At 40.5% G+C, this 20568-nt stretch overlaps 1 protein-coding gene across 4 annotated transcripts; it reads left to right on the forward strand.

The window, feature by feature from the left end:
- The first annotated feature begins 2460 nt into the window (after positions 1-2460).
- On the forward strand, positions 2461-12125 carry ranbp3b (RAN binding protein 3b). Of its 4 annotated transcripts, none has more exons than XM_030074229.1 (17): positions 2461-2590; positions 4813-4868; positions 5766-5802; positions 5922-6011; positions 6117-6188; positions 6784-6849; positions 7056-7148; positions 7389-7498; positions 7880-7999; positions 8165-8265; positions 8354-8429; positions 8541-8637; positions 9367-9491; positions 9583-9703; positions 9876-10018; positions 10502-10697; positions 10917-12125. In XM_030074229.1, the coding sequence occupies exons 1-17, from the start codon at positions 2569-2571 to the stop codon at positions 10958-10960; spliced, it is 1569 nt and encodes a 522-aa protein (XP_029930089.1). In that variant the 5' UTR covers positions 2461-2568; the 3' UTR covers positions 10961-12125. The 4 variants fall into 4 exon arrangements, with proteins under 4 accessions (XP_029930089.1, XP_029930090.1, XP_029930091.1 ...); XM_030074230.1 differs by having other exon boundaries at positions 2554-2590; positions 4855-4868; XM_030074231.1 differs by lacking the exon at positions 2461-2590 and adding an exon at positions 2684-2903.
- Positions 12126-20568: the final 8443 nt, after the last annotated feature.

Raw genomic sequence — 20568 nt, forward strand, 5'->3', positions numbered from 1 at the left:
AAAAAATGGACAAACAAAGAGAAAAATTTTTACAGGGTTTTGTGCATCTCTGTGTGTGACTGTAATTTTGTGCCTTGCTTTTATTTATGTGGCACACATACATTAATATTATGGGAACTCAGGAAATGGGAGCATGTAGCAGTGCTTTTGACCCTTGCACTTACAGCCTCAATAATAGTGTTTCCTTGTAGGAATGTAAACTAAGGGCAGGACGGGACATCTGCTTCTGTGTTGTTCCTTACAGTAGCTGTAGCTTAGTTGCACAACTCCATCTAGTGGTGGTGGTAAAATTTAACGTATACAACATTCATGCGACAGCCCAAACATTCTCAGGACGTCCAGAGCCCCCACATGCAGTACACACCCCACTGGACCTCAGAAACTAGTTGATATCTCTGACACAACCTTATTTGAGAAGACTGCTTTGGCAGGCAGGCAATCACTTAGAATTGCATAATTGTTTACATTCACAGTTGGGCAGTTGGAGAGAGATCATTGGAGAAAGGGAAATCTACATCAACTTAGTAGCATAATAGTTGTATTTTGTCACTGTGGGTAAAAACTAAAGAACTCAAATGCTTTATTTTAGCAGAGAATCCCTGGAACTCCATCTCTTTTGCACCCCAGAGACCCTGAGGCTGAACTTTGGCAACCACTGCCTGCATTTCAGTTTAGAGACAATATCATCACCTCTTTGGCAAAGGCCATATCATCAAATTGGAGAGCCACCCCAACCCTCTACGTCAGGGGAGTGAGACTCATATTCACAGGGACTGGACTATTTTTGGTAACATCAAGTCTTCACATGTGTATTTTAAGCTGCTGTCTGATTTATTATTTTCAATTGATAGCCTACCAATCAGTGAGAAAGTTCATGTCTGCTAATGAAAATAACACAATGTAGAATTACATCAAGCAAAAGAGAGAAATGAAACAAATATACAGCATACAGGTTTGACATTTACCTCCTAGAGGAAAATGACTGCTCTTTCCATCTTCCTGGAAAAATTCTACATTGCATGTCAATGATTGTCATTAATTCATTAATCATGAAATTATCACAGAAACCTCTTATTGTGCTTATCACACATAGTTTATCATGACTGGATGCAAATATTTCAGTTTTTAAATAAGTATTTGGTTTGAAAAATATTTTTGTTTGTTTTTTCCCCTTCACTCCAAGACATCTCTAAATAATATTTCTATGGGGATTTATGTTTGTGCTGCTACTTAGCAACGTACTTATACTGAGTAAAGGTGTTTTATGTACCATGGTGTAGTTTCTACATAACATATAGAAAATGTTTTCTACTTTATTTGATTAAATTCAGGTAATGCCCTGGAATACATGTTACGTACATTTTTTGTGAGAAAAGATTCTAAAAATATACTTCATTATAAAATAATATAAAATAAATTACAGTGAACAACAAAGAACAAAATGCAGGGAAAGAAAGAAAGAAAGAACCCTCAGGGTCCGCTAACTGTGGAGTAAAGTTGAAATGTCCAAGTAACTTAATAATTTTTGCCAATTTGTGATTTCTGAGTTTTAAATCTTCACTGTATAGACTGTGAATAATATATCAGTCTTTCTTATCAGGAAATCTTTGTCTAAATTTTTTGAGAAATTGTTTTGTAAATCAAACCAAAAAGAAGTGCTCTGAAAAACAATCTGCAAAGACATGGTCAGGTTTGCCCCTCACAATTATAAAACGTTCGTCATTTGTTTCTAGCTTCTAAAATATGAACTGACAGTATCAGAATCAGAAATATTATGTTGGGTCAGTTGCACAAATTCCCAAGACAAATTTTTAATTAAAAGAAATATAAAAAGAGATACGACATATAAAAATATGTGCCTTACAAATAAAAAAAAAAGTATGTGCATTATGTATAAAGTTGTAACAAAAATAAAGAAAAAAGAGGGTCTTTTCCGTATAAAATTCGGAGACGGGTGCCTTTCTTAAATTTCGTGCCCCAGCATTAAACACGTTGTTTTTGCATTCACAGTAACGACCACGGGTATGGATCTGTACAGTAATCTTATCTGGCTGCAATACCGGAACTGGCCACTGTGGCGCTGTACCGTGGCGCTGTAGTAACAAGCGAAGCTCCTACTCCTGATTGACATTTCATGTTACAGTGTGAGGTAGCGAGCTGCACAGACGGACAATGAGATAAAGCTGTACTTTATTGGAGTATTACTGATGTTATTGTTAAAACTTATGGGACTTCTGTAATAAAACAAATGCAATGCCGTTGTGTAAATGAAATCAAACTGCTCATACTTGCATATGGCTAAATTCACAGTCCTTTTTCCCTAGACGCAATTGAGTTACTGTAGCAATACCACAGAAATATTACAGGCGACAAGAAAACGAGAGCGCCAACGAAAGCTGTGGTCCAGTTGGCACACTGGCTCGTCCCCTGTATCACTGTACAGTGGCAGTGAGGACCATTTGATAATGATAACCCTCGGCCAGATCCGCGGTGTGCTACTGAAAACATTTCTGCCTCAACTTCTATTATCTGCGCGGTGGGTTGTGGGTGTGTGAGCGTCGAAGTAAAATGGCGGACTTGGCAAACGAAGGTGAGTAGTGGCGGTGTGAGAAAAAACAAAACAAAGACTCTGGCGTTTAACACGATACCTGTACTTTATCCACATTGGATGGATAAACAAAAGACACTCGTCCTCTGGTTAACAGAAAGTTTGAGTCGATTCCAGCGTTGTGGCGTTGAAAAGACAGCGGCGTTAGCGAGACGGCTAGCGTTAGCTTTCGCTTGGGATCAGGGTAATACCTGGAGTCGAATTGTGTGCCACCAGGAACGCCTTCGAATGTTGCTTGGCTTATCACATACGCTAGCACCCGGCTATTTATAGGTAATAGGTCTTGCCATTTGAGGTAAGATAAAGTGTTGAATACAGATAAACCAAGCTTGGTATGCTAGGTTAGGTAAAAATGCATAACATCACTTGCATTGTGAACGTAACATAAGTTTTGTAACGCTCCAGTTCACTGTTAGCTAACGATTACTGTATCAGCGGCTTGCTAACGTTACTTAATGTAGTTACCGTACAGTGGCTTGGGGCTGATTTAGGCGGGTAGACAGAAAAGCATTGGCCAAGAGGGAATATTTCGGGTTAGACAATACGGACAGCACTTCCTTTAGTCTCGCAATTTAATCCACACTAAACTGCTTGACACTTAACGTTGATTTATCAAAGATAATATTAGTAGGATGCAGTAAAGAGCTCGGTGTTGCTGCATGTAACGCAGGGCAAGATGACTCATGCGGGAGCGCATTAGCAAGCTAACTTTAGCAAGTAAGCTATGCTCAGTGGCAGAGAACAACCGGCGGGTACGACTATTTACTGAAACGGCTCAGATGATATAAATGCTAGTTAACGTTAAGCTGGTAGCGTCTCGGGTTACTCAAATTCCTGGTTTCAACGTCCGCATCGCAAGCTTGAATCCATACATTAGATGGTCTGCATGGTTCAGATTATATAGGGAGGGATGGCTCTGTGTTCAGTGCACATAGCGTTTGTATGATTTCTGCCGTTAATTGTCATCACACTTGAGCAGCAAATCTCATCCGTGTGGGGGGCCGCGCCAGTGATACACAGTGTTAGCGTCCAGCCGGTGTATGCTGTGGATGTATAGTGTCCTCAGACGAGCTGGATGCAGTCATGCCCCGGCTAAGCTCACAACAGTATTACACCGGCCCCATGTGATAGGCCCAACCCCGACAGAGAATAACCTTTGTCTGCTATAGGATTACAGATCTTACAGGGACTACGGTGTGACAGTAGACGCATGAAGCGTCCTTAGGTGACGGTCGTTGCCTAGCTTGTTCAACGCAATTGCTCCTCTTGTTTATGTGAACAGGTTTATTTTACAGAAGCAGCAAAGGCTTTTGGTGGGCTGAATCATGTGCTTATGTTTACAAAGTACAGATGGTGGTTGACCTTGTAGAATGGCTGAGAAAGGTTTGTTTAGCCATCACATCACTGTCTAATTGATGTTTTGTTACATTATTCTCTTGAACAGTTACTCACATCAGTTATTTTGGTATTGGATGAATGTTTAATGAAGACCAAACCAATGCAGCAACATTCCCCCTGGCACTCTTAATTGAATTGTGTGAATAACTATGGTGTAGTTTCATCCACAGACATGATTTATTTTGTCTTGGCTGATTTGGGCAAAACATTAATAACAGCAACAACTTTGTGCAGCATTTAATGAAATGTATTTCCCCCAGCTGCCTCCTTCGGTTAATTTTCCATTCTCTTCGCAATCACAGTTCCCTTTGACACTGTTCAGTGTGACATTCAAGGAGATTATAAGCAGTTGCATTTGACATTACCTTAACCTGCTCCAGAGATGTCTTTGTAGAAGCCATTGAATTTGTAATATTTGCCGTAGGTTGATGCAATAAAAGATGTCTTGTTGCACCCGTACATATTTAGAGTGAGAAGGTATTGGTTTCATATGGCCATGCTCAAAGAATTTATGATGATGGACTAATGAATTCAGCAGTTGTGCAGTTTTTTGTTAAGTGCATAACAATGAGCTTGTTAGTATCCATGCTCATAGCTATGTAGTCATTTCACAATTGTGCTTTTATTCCTTTAAAAGGGAAATCTAGGCCAAGGTGTTGGTAATAATAATATTTAAAAAAAGATGTTAGTAGGGTATAGCCTCAGCTATTTTTGACCCTGAAACTGTAGAGGCGCCACACAGACTTATTTGCAGTATACCGTTTAACTTTTTCCTGGTATGACTAGCCTACATTTTTTCTTAACAGACAAGCCTGCCATAGCGCCTCCTGTGTTTGTTTTCCAAAAAGATAAAGCACAAAAGGTAAGGTTGTCCGTGTTGTTAACAGATAAACCTATGCGGCATGATGCTGCACACTTTCATTTGATTTTTACTGATATTCAGTCTGGACTGCCTTCGCTGAACACACTAATCTAGAGCCCTATGTTATCTTTTTAATTTGTTCCAATATAAATGAATTAGTACCACAACATTGCACTGTTAATTTTGATTTATTTTGATTTATTTATTTTAAGCAAAAAAAAGTGCTTCAGTAGTTATAAAACAGCCACACTAGCGCACAGCCTGTGTGTGTCTGTGTGTGAGAAAGAGAGGTTGAGCACCGCCCTTGGTGAAACACAGACACACAGAAAGCAGTCAGAGGACAGAAGCTGCAGCAGCGTAAATGACAACAGTACACAATAGAGACTCAGCGAAGTTTTTTTTTTTCTGTTCATTTGGCACTGTGAAAAAAACATTACAATGGTAGGACAAACCCAATTTTTTATAAATTGCATCCTAATTTTGGAAAATTTTGCGGTATTCCAAGTTTTACAGTTGATTCCATTTTCATTATCAAATTCCATGATATTGTCCATATTTTCTGTATGGCAGATATCATAGGGCCCTAGAAGAGGAACTGTTTCTTGCTGTTTGCAGAACTATAAACAAGGTTTGATGAAATGTCCAAATCTGTTGACCCAATGAAGGGCACACCATCGTACCTAAATTAATTGTCTGTGTGGTTTGGCAATGTCTGATTTTGCTTGTATCTGCTGTTGCAGTTCCAGACTGAATACTACTGAGGTCAAAGACAATGCTTATTTTCTTCTCTTTGTATACTTGAATTATTCATGATTTGAACAACCTTATTTAGGTGAACAGTACTAGTGTTGAGATAAAAACAAACAACAAAAGTGAACTCAGTACCTTGTCTTACAGCGATCAGCAGAGGGTTCAAGTGCAGAGGATGGAGAAGGTAAATTTGTTGTTTAAATTTTCCAGTTTTGCAAATATCTGTCTCACAGATTTATATAAACAAAGATACTGATGAGCTGTTTGTCATGTGGAGTGTTAATGTTTTGGTTCCTCTTCCAGATTCAGATAAAGACGAAGGAAGTTACTGCCCCCCAGTGAAACGGGAGAGGACCTCTTCGTTAACACAGCAGTTTCCACCCCCACATTCGGGTACGGGTAGGGGGTGACTAAGCAGAGTTTTATTTTCCTGCTTCCTGTTCGGGGTCTAGACATCAATTTGTATGCCGAGTGTAATGCCTGTCCACTCTTTTGCAGTTCCCAAGAACAATGTATTCATGCCCTCAAGTTTCTGCCAGTCTCCAACTGGGAACTCTGACTCTGAGCCAGGTGAGGCATCTAGACCATTTGTTAGTTTCTCTAAAAAGCTTTGTGCTACACCAATAAGTTATGTGTATCCATGGAAATTGGTTCAGATGTTTTAGTACCAAGTGTCTTCCCAACAATGAAAAGCTGTAATCAAAGCTGGCTCTGGATTTTAGAAGTTGTTTAGATTTATGTTCATCGGGCATAGGAATGAAATGGAGGATGCAGGAGTTTTTACAATGGTGTGTGTGTGTGTGTGTGTGTGTGTGTGTGTGTGTGTGTGTGTGTGTGTGTGTGTGTGTGTGTGTGTGTGTGTGTGTGTGTGGCTGGCTTTTTGCTGTAGCACTGACTAGGATCAGGACATGTCAGGCTAATAAAAACACTGAGGTGGAGAAAAAGAGGTAGAAATAGATCAGAGGCCCTTAAGGCTGCCATACTACAGCAAGGGATTCGGACCGCAACACACCTCTAGAGTTCAGCAGTGTTGCCGTGGTAACAGGCCCTGTGGTTACAAAGGTGCAAAGGCAGATGGAACGTAACCTTATTTTAAGTTGCCTGTGAAGCTCTTGTCTTGGATCTTTTTTTAATGGCTGCCTCCTCTTGTGCTCTGTCTCGCCAGAGGAGAAGCCTGTGGGATTCCGTTTAAAGCCACCAACTCTCATACATGGACAAGCACCAAGTTCAGGTTGGCGATTGATGTTTTTCACCTACCTCTTTTGATATTTTCTCATATTTACTTGATTGAAATGGAAAAATGTCAACTTCAAAAACTACCTTTTCCTTGACTTGCACCTTTTCATGTGGTCTCAGATAGAAATAGAAAATGTGAAACATGTCATGGTGTTAAAAAAAGTATGACATTTAAAAATCAGGAAGTTGACTTTATTGCAGGTGTCCCAAGTCAGAAACCCAAGGAGCAACAACGCAGTGTCCTCCGCCCTGCGGTGCTCCAGGCTCCTCCCTCCAAATCCCACATGGAGTCCAGTGAGTAAAGCTCGTAGACACACTGAGTGGATTTGTGTGAGACATCACTGAAATTACTTTTGTCTGATAATTTGATTGTAATTTTTATTAACTTGTAAGTGTGTTGTATGTTGTCCACAGTTGTATAAGGTGTGTTGTGTTTTCTGCATTGGCCTTGCAAACTGAATTTCCTTGGTGACAATGAACTGTGATGCATCATATCATTTGTTTTGTCTTCGTTCTTGCTGTCTGTTCCTTTAGATTCCAGTTGTGGGACCAACGGAGTGAAGAAGTCATCAGATGGTGGACTTGTGACCCAGTCACTCTTCCTGAACAACACCGAGCACTCAGCCGGCCTCATCAAATCACCGGTAGGGAGCAGCTAACCTCAAATATTAACCTTTGCTCCCTTATGGTTAAGGCTTGATTTTGGAAATACACCAATCAGTAGTGTTACCAGTGTTGCATTTTTTAAGGCATCAATGGCATTTTTTGTTGTGTTGTTTTGTTTTTTTTTGGCTTATCTCTAATGAGGAAATTCATTGAGCAGAAAAACAGGAAGTATGTGTAACAAAACAACAAAACTTCAGTGTTGCATAATAAAATGTTTTCATTCAACAAACCACTGCATAGCACTGGGATTATATCAAAACATTACTCCCTCAGTCTTACATGTCATGGTTATAACATTAAGCTGGAAGCATAGATGGTTGATAAAAGGTGACCCTGATGCATATCTGTCCCTATTTTAGAAACATGAAAATGAGGAAGATGGAGCAAGTGGTAACAAAGAGGGGAGTGGAAGAGAAAAGAAGGAGTCGGATGTAGCAACGTCTTTTGTGTTTGGTCAGAATATCAAAGACAGAGCCAAGGTAATTTTCTTTCTTTCTTTCATTATTTTTACTCAACAAATGAGATTTTTGAAATTCACAATTCACAGTTGAATTTTATAAAATTCTTTTTTTCTTTTCCAGTATGTACCTAAGTAGGTACATATTGCACCTTCTAATGCATCTTTTTTGTCACTCTCTCTGCAGTTGGAAGAGAACAGTACAGACGACAAGTCTAAGGACAGTGTACCACTGGAGTCTCAATCAGAGGGCACTAATTATTTCTTACAGTACATCTCCACCCCAAGGTAATGTCAGAGAGAAGTGTTTCCATCTTTCAGAAATTTCACCCTGCTTTTGCTTTAATAACTAATGGATTTTTTCTGCTATTTTCAGTTCAAAAAATGCCACAAACAATACAGAAGCTGGGGCAAAATTTGTCTTTGGACAGAACATGTCTGAACGAGTTCTGGTGAGTTTATGTAGCTTTGTGAACAGTCAGTCTGTGCCTTGTGCTGCATTAGCAAACCCTTAATCATGGGACTTTGCAAGAATTCAAATGATCTTTTTTGTGTGTTTTCAGAGTCCCCCAAAGGGAGAGTCATCAAATGAGGAAAATAAAGAGGTTTCAGCTGCCCCTGCTTCAGAGTCCTTATCGCAGGAAGCAACCCCAGAGAAGGGTAAAAACAATCACACAGTCTTACACATGAACATACAATTAATGATGTATATAGGTATTCCTTAGGTAGGAAATCCCCAGACCTGGAAAGCGGGAAAAATTGTGTGAACCTTGGTGGTGGACGACGTCAAACTTTGTTATGTTAAATCACTTCTTTTTTTTTTTTTTTTTTTTCTTTTTACTGTGACACATTTACACACAAAATGACGGCAGATCTGCACTACCTTTTCCCGAGCTTAGAATCGCTATGTAAAGACAACTTAATGCTAGACTGTGAGTAACACACATTGGCAGTCTCAAAATTCCACAGCACACTTGACCTTGCCTCAAGGCGCACAAGCGTACTGCAGCACACCATTTGAAGTTTGAAAGTGTCTGCTGTAGATGCCTAAAACAAAACCTGACACAGTCAAACAAGCAGTTCAGCATACATGCAACATTGGATTCAATATGCTAACAAATGAGGCTTTGGAAATTGTACATACCTTTATGTCATGGAATTGTCGTCTCGTCCCTTCAGCATATGAGCCTGAAGGTGGAGTTTGATTAAAACCCCAAGAAGGGAAATGGCTCTTACTCAACAAAAAATCTGGTTTAAGGTGCTGATCTCTAAACATCTGAGACTTATGCCTCCTCATCTACTACCCAGTTAATGGCTAAACATAAGTTTAAAAATCAACAACTTTCCAACCTCAGCCGTTGCTCATCCGTTGTTGTGTGCGCTTCACAGTGAACAGCGTGACAGAGTCTTTGGAGGAGTCTGCAGCAGCGTACACCAAAGCCACAGCCAAGAAGTGCATCTTAGAGAAAGTTGACGTCAAAACCGGAGAAGAATCGGAAAGCAATGTTTTACAGGTAGGCCGCTCGTCCTCTTGACTCAAGACACACAGCAAATGAATATGTAGGTGGTTGAAAGCAGTAATGTTTGTTTGCCCTCTCTCCTCAGATACAGTGCAAGTTATTTGTGTTTGAGAAGACGGCCCAGTCATGGATAGAGAGGGGTCGGGGTTTGCTGAGGCTCAATGACATGGCATCAACAGACGACGGCACGCTACAGTCCCGTCTAGGTAAACAACTTAGCCCTTATTCCCAAATAGTCAAAGGCATTGTTTTGGCTTATCAGGAAGGTTCAGTTTTTTTCATATAATCAAGTGCATCCTACTTCCGGTTGCTGCAGTGTGCATTCTTCTCATGAGCTTATCTTTGTGTGTGTGTGTGTGTGTGTGTGTGACCCTTCAGTTATGAGGACCCAAGGCAGTCTCCGGTTGATCCTCAACACTAAACTTTGGCCCCAAATGCAAGTGGACAAGGCCAGCGAGAAGAGTGTACGCATCACTGCCATGGACACAGAGGACCAGGGGGTCAAGGTCTTCCTAATATCGGTACGCAGTATCAGTGTGTTCAGAAATCGAGTCTAATGTGTGACTTGATTCATCCCATAGAATAACAGAATCATTGTGGGAAAGAGGGAACGCATTGTCAAACATATTTATTCACCTTATCCACTGTACCGAGCTCTAGATGTTCTCAAGGGAAAAATCCATCCCAAAAACATTTCAGTGATGTGAGCATTTACCTCGTGTTTCTGGATCTCTTTTGTTGTGTAGTATTAAATTTTCCCTATGTTTAGTAGCTGTCTCTGCAGGCCTAAGTGTAGATGAGATTATGCCTTTATATTTCTAGTGCAGCTGGAATGGCGTTTGGTAGCATAAACATTTTCTGCCACATGAAAAATGAAAAGTTGCAAATGTTTGGTTTTAGTTATGGTTTCAGTTCCTCAGAATCAAATACCAAGAGCTTCCCTCTAGCTACACCATGAGCCCTTCCTTTAATAAGTGTGCTGTACCTGCGTCTGTGTTTTGCAGGCTAGCTCTAAGGACACGGGGCAGCTGGCTGCAGCGCTGCACCATCGTATCTTGGCTCTGAAGAGCAGGGCGGAGCAGGAGCCTGAGGCCCCGGCAGCCACCATCCCTGAAGCTGAGGTACCGCAGTCCAATGAGGAGGACAGTGATGAGGACGAGGTCAATCCTGCCTCAGCTTCAGCCTCAACTCCTGCTACAGGTCAGTCATGTTATGTATGTATATATGTTTTTATGGCAGTGTGTCGCAACAAGCCCTTGTTTGACTTCCTTACTGTTAGTCATGATTTGAAATGCTTGTGGCATCACTGCTGGGTTGGCCACTCTTAGTATGGTTAATGGTCACATGGTAGTTTTGGGTGGTTGGCTTTGTGTAAATTATTCAGGATTTTGTCACCTTCATGCCACTCTCCCCCTGCAGGTAATTCAGAGGGAGGAGAGAGCCAGGCGGCAGGAAGCACATAGCGTCTCTCTAGGATGGCCTGCTAGGATGCTGCTGTTGAGGCATTTTGCTGTAGGCATCTCCATGGACACCCCTTGACCAACATGGGTCCTCCAGACCAGTACTTTTGGATATTAGAAGTCTAGCTCCAGGAAATAACCCCCTGTGCCGGAGTGTCTCACCCAACTCGTGCAGTTCATCTTCTCTGCATTCAGCGTAATATCTGGAGTCGTTTCTTTCCCCCTTCCTGATTTGTGTTTTATTTTTGTTTTCGAGTATTATGATTTTTTTTTCTCCGATAGCAAAAATAAAGACTTCAAAGTTTTGGTTTGGGACTTGTCTGCTCATCATATTGATGAGTGTAAGGGTGTTTTCCTCTACATTTTAAAGTATGGCACATGTTAAGACTGCAGTTTCTACTTTGGGACCTTTTTACTCACTCTACAGCTGAACCTCTGGGAGCCACACATCCAGAGGAGCTTCATTCACAGTGTATTGACTAGTCATCCAGTCAGTTGTTCCTACATCGAGTCCTACCCTCTCAGTCAGTCTGTTCATTTGGTTCTGGCAAATGTAATTTATTTTTGGTCATCATTTTAACGAGGCATCTCAACACATATGCACTGTTTGTAATGGCTAGCCAAGACCACTCAAGTCATCAATAATAGCAGTTTCTTATATTTCCTATTGACCTATACTATAGTGAATAAAGGACTGAAACAATGCTGGTTCTGCTCATGTGAGTTAATAATTTGAGGACAAGAAGAGGGCAGAAGGATTCACCTGAAAATTGTCTCTAAATTCATGACATTGTGTTAGTCACTGACCCTTGTGGGTTTTTTCTGTTCGATCTTTGTTTTTGTCTCTCAACAACTTAACTCAGCATCAATCAACATTCTGCATGTAACTTTTTCTTTCCAACATCCTGAGGGTTTATTGTGTTGATACATATTTTTTATTTTGAAAATATTATGTAAACTTTTTATCCATTTTCATTTGGAAAAAGACATGTTGGAATGAAGACTTATTTTATGTGTGGAAAATTTGAGTGACTGTAACTGTAATACCCTTGAATGTCATGTACATTTGAATATATTATCATTTAGTAGCACACCATGTTTCTCATCTCCTCCGACTGCCCCCTTTACAAAATAAACCATTTTGGACTGACCTCTTAGATTTTCTTCATCAAATCTGATTTGATTTTTTTTTTTTCTCACCTTCAATCCAAATTGCACAACTAAAACAGGTATCACACAACTCTTACTGTGTATATTGTTTGAGCACTAGGGGGCGCCATAGAGAATCATGACTAATCCAAGATGTCCAGAATCAAGATTTCCAACTTTGACAAAGACTGTGGCTGCATAATAATTGAGTCCTTTATGTTTCTGTGTTAATAACTAGGGGCAGGTTAACAGGCTGATGTGGGCTGTTCTTTGACGGTCAGATGGACATGAATAACATCAAAACATGCTTATAAATTTTGTATGCCATAGGCAAGGTCATAAATACATGATGTATTTCCAAATCGAATAACCTGATTCTTTGTGTCCAACCCATAAACACAACTGCAGCTCTTCCCAAACTTCCCCTCTTTGTCTTACTATTTGGTGCGGCTCAGAAGGACAGTTTCCTGCAGCATCTTAAACAGGCTGTCCACAAATGACGGCAGCAATGAAATGAAAGTCACAAAGCCCCCTCAACCCTCCAAAACAAAAGTACAATTTTGACCTCATCTTAGGACGGTATAAAACATGAATCCATTCTGTTTGCATAATTAACAGAGCGGCCCTGCCAAAGGCCTTCAAATCCCAGACAAAATACCACCCTCTGGCAGGTTGTCTGGGACATTCTTTCTTCCTTCCTTCCTTCCTTCCTTCCTTCCTTCTTTCCTTAAGAACATGCTTGAATCTGCAGTATCTCAAAGTGACCGTGTGTGATCACTTAGAAATACACAACCAAAAATAGTAATTGAGGAAAATTTCATCATTTGATCTTCTACAAGGTGGGCGTCCTCATCAACCTGCATGTGCGAAGGTGAGGTTCATCTTAAGTCACCTGCTGAGGCAACAGGGGGCAGGAGGCAGAACTCAGTCATTCTGTTTGCCTGAGTCTACCAGTTCAGTCACAAGGGGCCGGAGCCAATCCCAGCATGCACTGGGGAACAGCGTGGAGAAATGAGTCGGTTTTACGACATAGGACAAAACAAATGACTTTAAATAGTTTGGACCTCCAACCCAACCTGTGGGCTGTCTCTATAATACCTCATCACTGAGCACTGGTACTAGACAAAGTGTGGTCTAATTACCTGGGGAATCTGCCAAACCGATACCATCCTAAACCTGCGACAACTACAGTGCTGTTACTAGACCTGATGAGGAGCACCAGTGATTTCTGAGATAATTCAGTTGTTTTTTAAGCAGATATAAATCCTCTGCAAACTACGATTCTTGCAAGGTATTATCTGCAACATATCTAGCATTTAGGGTGAGATTCATCCGAGTACATGACATGTCCAAAGCTATGAGCACGCCTGAACATCACACCCACAGAAAAGGGTTACCCCATACAGTGACATTGTGGCACCAGTTTGCGGAGGGCCCTTTTCTGTTTGAGCATAGAAATACCCCTGTGCACACAGCCAGGCCCATAAAGAAATGATTTATTGGCCTGAACAGCCTGAGCCCACATCTGAACCACTATTAAACACCTTTGGGATGACTTGGAACGTCTGCGAGCCGGGCCACCATCACCCTGCATGAGTGCCTGACCTTAGTGCCTTGACCTTGCATCTGAATGGGAGCAAATCCCCACAGCCATGTTTCAAAATCTAGTGGCAATCCTTCCCAGCAGAGTGTTGGCTGGTAGCAGCGAAGGGGGGGACTAACTTTGTTAATGCCCATGGTTTTGAAATGAAATGTTCAACAAGTACCTGTGGGTGTGTTGCTCAGGCGACATACTTTTAGTATTGTCATTTGTGTAGATTTGGGGACAAAGACCTCGTGACTCGACCGTGGCAGAAAATATTCTTATAAATTTAACTGGCAGTAAACTATTGAGGATAAGTGTTATGAAGACCACACAAAGGAAAACGTTTTCTTCTCTTCAGTTTCCCATGCAGTTCCAACAAACCGAGCCTCTGTCAAACCCTTGCCTGTGAAACATTTCATCCTCAAGAAGTGTCAGGATCTCACAGTGGCACTTTTGTCTCATACATCCTGCCGAAATAAACCAATTACAATTCACAGGAAAATGTGGTATTAGTCAGCTGTTCAAAGGTGGTCACACCTGTTCAGCAAAACGGTGCCATGCTACAACATGGCATTAAACATGTCCAGGACCAACCTCCCTGTGTGCTCTAGGAGGCAGAGTCTCACATGGATAGTGATACAGAATCACACGATAACAGCCACACTCGCCTGTATACCTGCTCTAAATCAATCAGAATACACACACACTGCTGGGACAGAGCCATGAGTTGCCAATAAAACAGAGGGATGACAGAAGGCCAGCATTGCCTCTGCAGCGCATGCATTTTGGAACAGTTGTGCAAATGATAAGTTTGCTTGTTTGTGAACTGCATGAATTAGCATTTTAATGCATCAAGTTAATATTCAAACCATAGTTCACTGCCGACTTATTGCCAGTTGAACAGGAAAAATGCACAGTGAAGTAATCATATATTTTACATGACTTCAGGCTATTTAGTGGTAACAGTTACAAATAAGATAGTTATTAATTGCAGCAGCTCCTGAATTTCAGTAGATTTGTACAATTTCATTATATCAACAGTGAGAAGCATCTAATACAGAGTATGCAAGGATTTGTCATATTATTACTTGGGGCTCCAGACTGGACGACTACTTTGACTTGGCTCCCCAGCTGCTCCTTTTTAGGATTTCTCAGGCATGTACAACAAATCACTGCTGCTAACACAACGGTTATTCCTCTCGCTCACACAGCCGGCTCTCATGCAATAATTCACTGCAAGTCCAGGGAGTGTAAAACTCAAATCAGAGCTGCAGACAGCACATTTTTAAGACTTGATATCACCTGTAGGCTGAAGCATGTTTGCAAAGGCCTCATCTGTAAATGAGTCATGGGTTCCAGTCAACTTGCAGCATTTTGGCAAGCGCTCCAACGTACAGAGAAGATTAAGTCCTGTGGGAGAAGTTGATATAAGATTGTGATGAAAATGCTGCAAATGAGAATCCAAGGAATGCTCAGACGGAGAGGGGGAGTAGATGAAGAGAGATGTGTTTATATCAGTGGACAGTCATAAATATCTATCAAACTCTTTAAAATATAGTCTGTCGCTTAACTTCAACAGCAGGTACCATTAAAGAGTAAAAAAAAAATCTGAGGGTAAGACCAATATGAATTCCACTCGCATGAAGAGTTTCTTGCAAGGAATCAAATCAGTCATTCCAAAGAGGCTTGGAAAACTGTAATCATTACTAACAAAACTTCCTGCAATGAGCCATTTTTTCTCTTTTTAGGAACAGGAGAGGTGTCTTCCAGAGTTTGAATGCTCATCTCAATGAAGTGATGATGACGACTGTTTTTATTACAGTGTCATGCAAATAAATATACTCAGTCTGCATGGGATTACATCAGGAATTATAAGCCAGATCCGGAGCGCAACACACGCATTTCAAAATATCACATGCACACAGTGTCCATAAAAAGGAAGAGTGTCCCCAGTTTTACATAAATATTACAATCAGACCTTCAGGCCTTTTACAATTGAGTCAAGTACAGGTTTCATACAAAATATATTATTATAGTAGTGAGGTATAAGTGGTCATCTGCTGGACTGAACAGCATGGCATTTTAGAAATATGCCAGGACCTTGGCAGTAATCATATGAAGGCCAACTATTTCATTTCCTCTCTATTTACATATATAATCAAATATGTTTCATAAAGATATGGTGAAAAGTGGACGTTGCTGTAGTGGTTGCATTTAAACACTGATGAAAACATTGCAATATCTCAGATGAATTCCAGTCAGTGCATCACAATCTAGATTTGGTCTTGACTGCCTTTCTGCACTTAATAATTCCCAAATCTGCAGGATTTGAACTGACAAACACAGTGAAATGCCCCCAGATTGCATGTTTCCCTCCAACTGAATAATAATAATAATAATAATAATAATAATAATAAAAACAAAGTTGGTGTCTTCAGCCTATGAGGATTAGATCTTCATATTTAATCAATATGTGCCCTATTTGTAAAATAGAAACACTGCCGTCATCCTCAACCAAAGTCTATCTGAAAGCTTGATATTATGGGGTATTAAATATTTATGGGATAACAAGGATCATGGATGCAGGTGACCACCAGGGGGCAGCACAGTCCCAGAAAGAGGAAGCCTATTGATCAGCAAAACACCATCAGCAGAGGGGATGAGGATTCCTCCAGTTCGGGGGTTTAAACTGGAATGAGCACTGATGCAGAAATAAGAACAGAGTTCATCAATTTTGCAGGTCTGCAAGGGTCGTTTACTGGATACAAACTATAAAATATCCAAAGTGATTTAGTTTTCTCATTGGGAGTTGTGTATTTTGCTTTGTAGAAGCCAAGGTTTAAAAAAAGAAAAAAAGAAAAAAAAAATCAATAGCTTGCATGCAGGATATTACTGAAAGTCTAAGGCTATTGTGAGGTGATATTTGCAGCAAACAAGTGTCTTCATGCAGTTATTAAATGCACAATTAAAATGTTAAATGACAAACAGTGTTATGCTTATATGCTTGAGCAATTAAATGGGTGAATAAAATGTGCAATGAAAATAAAATCTCATTGCAGGTTTCACAGAAACCTCTCCATCAAGTTGACAGTGCACAACAATAACTGTATGATACCCAGGATTTAATAAATGAGCAGTGCTGGGGCGTCCCGGGTCAGCTGGCAGGCTCTGTCTGCACTGCAGAGGCCTGGCTTTGAGTCTGGCCCGGGCCCTTTGCTGCACATCATCCCCTCTCTCTCCCCTGCCTTTCCTGCCTCTCTCTACTGTAACTGTCAAATAAAGCAGAAATCCCCCCAAAATCTTTAAAAAATAAATAAATAAATAAAATAAATGTCCTGATCCTGATCTAGTGGTGTAACCCTGTAAAAAACACTTGATCCTCAGACCACTCCCCACTTCTCTGTGTGTTTTTTTCCAGCTGGCCAACCTTCTCAGGCCCTCCACAGTCTCAGGCCTGGATAGCTTACATTACTGTGGATCCATCCCCATTATGAAATGATCTATTCATAAACTTGCATTTCCCCACAAAACAAATAATGCATAAATCTCATAGTGTAATTAAAAAAAAATATAATGTTCCGTGTCCTGGTGTAATTGTTTCATAGAAAAAAGAAAAAGCCCAGCTAAAGGTGAAAATTGTGCTGATTGATCTTGGCGGGGTTGAGAGTTGGTGAGGAAGAGGAGAAACACCTGCTCGTGTCTGTGGAGGCGCACGGTCACCGCTCCGCTCCGTCCTCTGTCCCGCGCTCTTCCCCTGAAGACGCCTGCAGCCAGCAACACGCTGCAGCTGGACATGGGAGGTGCTTGTGAAACTCTCTGACATGTTTATTGTAGATCTTGTCAGTGAGGTTACCAGCAACAGATGTCTTGTAGAGCAACAGCGCTGTCTGCCAACATGCCAGAATATAACACTGATGTGATTATAGCATTTTGGTTTTTAGTTTTTCTGTCTATGGTTTGTGTTACAGGAACAGTTCATCCAAAATACAAGCAAGAGGATACTTTCACACTTACCTTCGCAGCAGTCTCTTCTAAATCCAGATGATTGCTGTGTGATTTGGTGAAGTTTCCACTCTGCCATAGTGTTTCCAGTCTTCCATCAGCACAAAGGTGATGGGTATTCTTTTGTGGAACTCAAAATTTATATGTGAGCAACACCTCACTCCAAAAACCAAGAGGCGGAGACCCAACATAATCCACATCCCTCACGTGTGAAGAGTTTTGTTGGGAGGGTTAAAAGGTGTTTTTTGGTGGAAAGTAGTTCCCAACAAAACTCAGCTTACACAAAGGAGTAGATGAGGAAACATCTTTTTGAACTGTTCCTTTTAAAGCTTGCACTTTTTTTTCTGTTTATGACTCACCTGAAGAGCTATCGTTCAAACACCCATCAGTAGCAAATTTAGATTAGATACTCCAAAGAATTATGAATGCTACTGATCATTTTTATCAAACGCAAAGCAAACCTTCAAATCAGTTTGCAAGTGCACAGTAACAGAGTTGTTTTTTCAAAAAGGGTGCTAACCCCAGATAAATGAGCAAAGCATACCAGCATATGAGTTTAAGTTTGACTTGCTGAGCATCCCTCGCACAGTTCTACAGCTTCAATATCTCACCTGGTCGACTTTGAATTCGCAAATTCCTGCAGAAGTCCAGCCTGCTGTCCCCTCACCCTGTCCCCTAAAAATTATGTTCCCATACAGTAAAACTACATTCTTAAGCATATTTTTTGTTGTGGCTTACATTTTGTGCTGGTAATTCATGGCATTTGCCAAATCCCAGGTATGATTTTATGGTGATGAGCTCCCTCTAGTGGTCACTGTTAAGTTGTCGTATATAAAGTCCGTCGCAACAATCTCCATTTTAGTTGCTGCTTGACTGGAGCGAGTGTGCAGTTCAGCATTTTCTCACGGTGACGTTTTAGGAATACATTTCTGTGAGGATTACATAAATTTGTTTGGGTGACAAATGTTTCGTTTTTGAGTTGTTTCTGTAATGATTTGAATACGTTCAGCAGAGCTAGTGTCTTGCTTTAAATTGACTTGATATTGTCTGTTTGGAAGCACTGTATTCCATTGTTTTACTGGTTTAAAGTTGTTTTGTTTGTGCGTTGCTGTAAAAATGTCCTGGAGAGTCCATGGTTACATTGTGAGTCTCAAGGCTACTCACTTATAGTGTCCCAGTATTATAAGAGGAAGCACATAACCACATGACAACTAAACCTCAGTGAGGAACAGAAACGTATCCAAGCCTCAAGTCAATCGAATCAGCTGTCAGTGATCTTTCTAGTCTGACAGGCGAGTTCAGAATCCGTTTATTTTTGGTTTATCACAACTACATTTGTAATCAGCATAGGGGAGAGTGGGGTAAGTAGTGCCAATTTTTACTAACAGTGCCTTTAAAGCGAGGGGATTACAGTAATGCCTCCAACTAAAATATGCACATATAGTTTAGGATGTTGTGCATCCCTGGGAACAATCACTTTGGATCTTATATAAACTGTTTGAGAAATATAGCTTTTGAAAAAAAAGTGGTTTTGTGGCACAACTTGCCCCGGGTGCGGGGTAAATTGTGCCATTAGAGACAATACACTGGGGTAAATTGTGCCATTGATAATTGAAGTAAAACAAATCATTTTAATCTCACAAATGATAATGCCATATAAAAGCAAAACAAATTCAATACAAAATTATTTATTTAACATTTATTTATTATTTTAACAAGATCACAGGCCACTTTTCTATAACAAGGCCTAGCGCCACATGAACACATACCCAGAACAAAATAAAAATTCCCAAATGAGCACCTGCAAATCATCTTCATCTGAATCTGAATAGTTTTAGTGATCAAAGGTAAGAAGACAATGTACAATAACAATAAAATACAATAAAGTAATATATAGTATATAATCACAATTTGTGCCACTGGCACAACTTACCCCAGGCCCCTTTGGCACAAATTACCCCAAGCCCAACATTTTGAAAAAAATGCATTCCCCAGCTGTTTTGAGCTAACATCATGCTAACTGTATAGACTCATGGTGTAGCTTACTAAAGTACTAAAACCTGTGTGAACTGTTTTCAAAGTTTTCTATAATTGTTCAAACACAGCAATCAAAAAACCTTGATCATAGAAATTTTACTTTGAAGGGCAAAAAAAGGTTTTTTGAACTGAAATGTGCTTACCTCTCAAGCCATGTGTCTCCCTTCTTTGCAGGATGAGTGAAATGGATGCCTCTTCAAAAATATGTGGTCACATGACCAACTTCTTCTAAGGTTTTCTAGATAACAGGGGTGGCACTACTTGCCCCTTGGAACAAATTACCCCACTCTCCCCTATCTTGTATATCATGTTGTGCAGGATTTTAGCCACTGTCATTACTTTAACCACCAAAAGTGCTTGATTGAGGTTAGGGAAACGGTTAGGTTCAGGCATAAAAGCCACCTGGTTAAGGTTAAAGGTTAAGTTTAAGTAGAACAGCCAGTTGGTTAAGGTTAGGCAAAGGTAAGGTTTAGGCAACAGAACCACTTGTTCATGGTAACATGATGTAATGTTGGCAAAAAACAAACACCACTGTCACTTCCCTCTGACTAGAACTGGGCTCGCCTGGGTGAAAGTCAGTTGTTTGACCCACATCTCAACCCCCACACCCTCGCCCTAGCCTGGATTACAGACTAAGGGATTACAAATGTAATCTCCGACCAAATACATTCCCCCAAACTGTAATTGAGAATGCAGTTAAGTGGTATAAGAACATAATTATTTAGGAGGCTGGGCTCCATCACCAACCATGTAATGTATCAAATATATGTCAGGAAAAACAAATAACTATAACAATTATTTTGCGGAAAATGCCAAACCACACTAGTTAATGTGGTTT

Source organism: Myripristis murdjan, chromosome 17 (genome assembly GCF_902150065.1).
Source record: "Myripristis murdjan chromosome 17, fMyrMur1.1, whole genome shotgun sequence".
Taxonomy (NCBI): domain Eukaryota; kingdom Metazoa; phylum Chordata; class Actinopteri; order Holocentriformes; family Holocentridae; genus Myripristis; species Myripristis murdjan.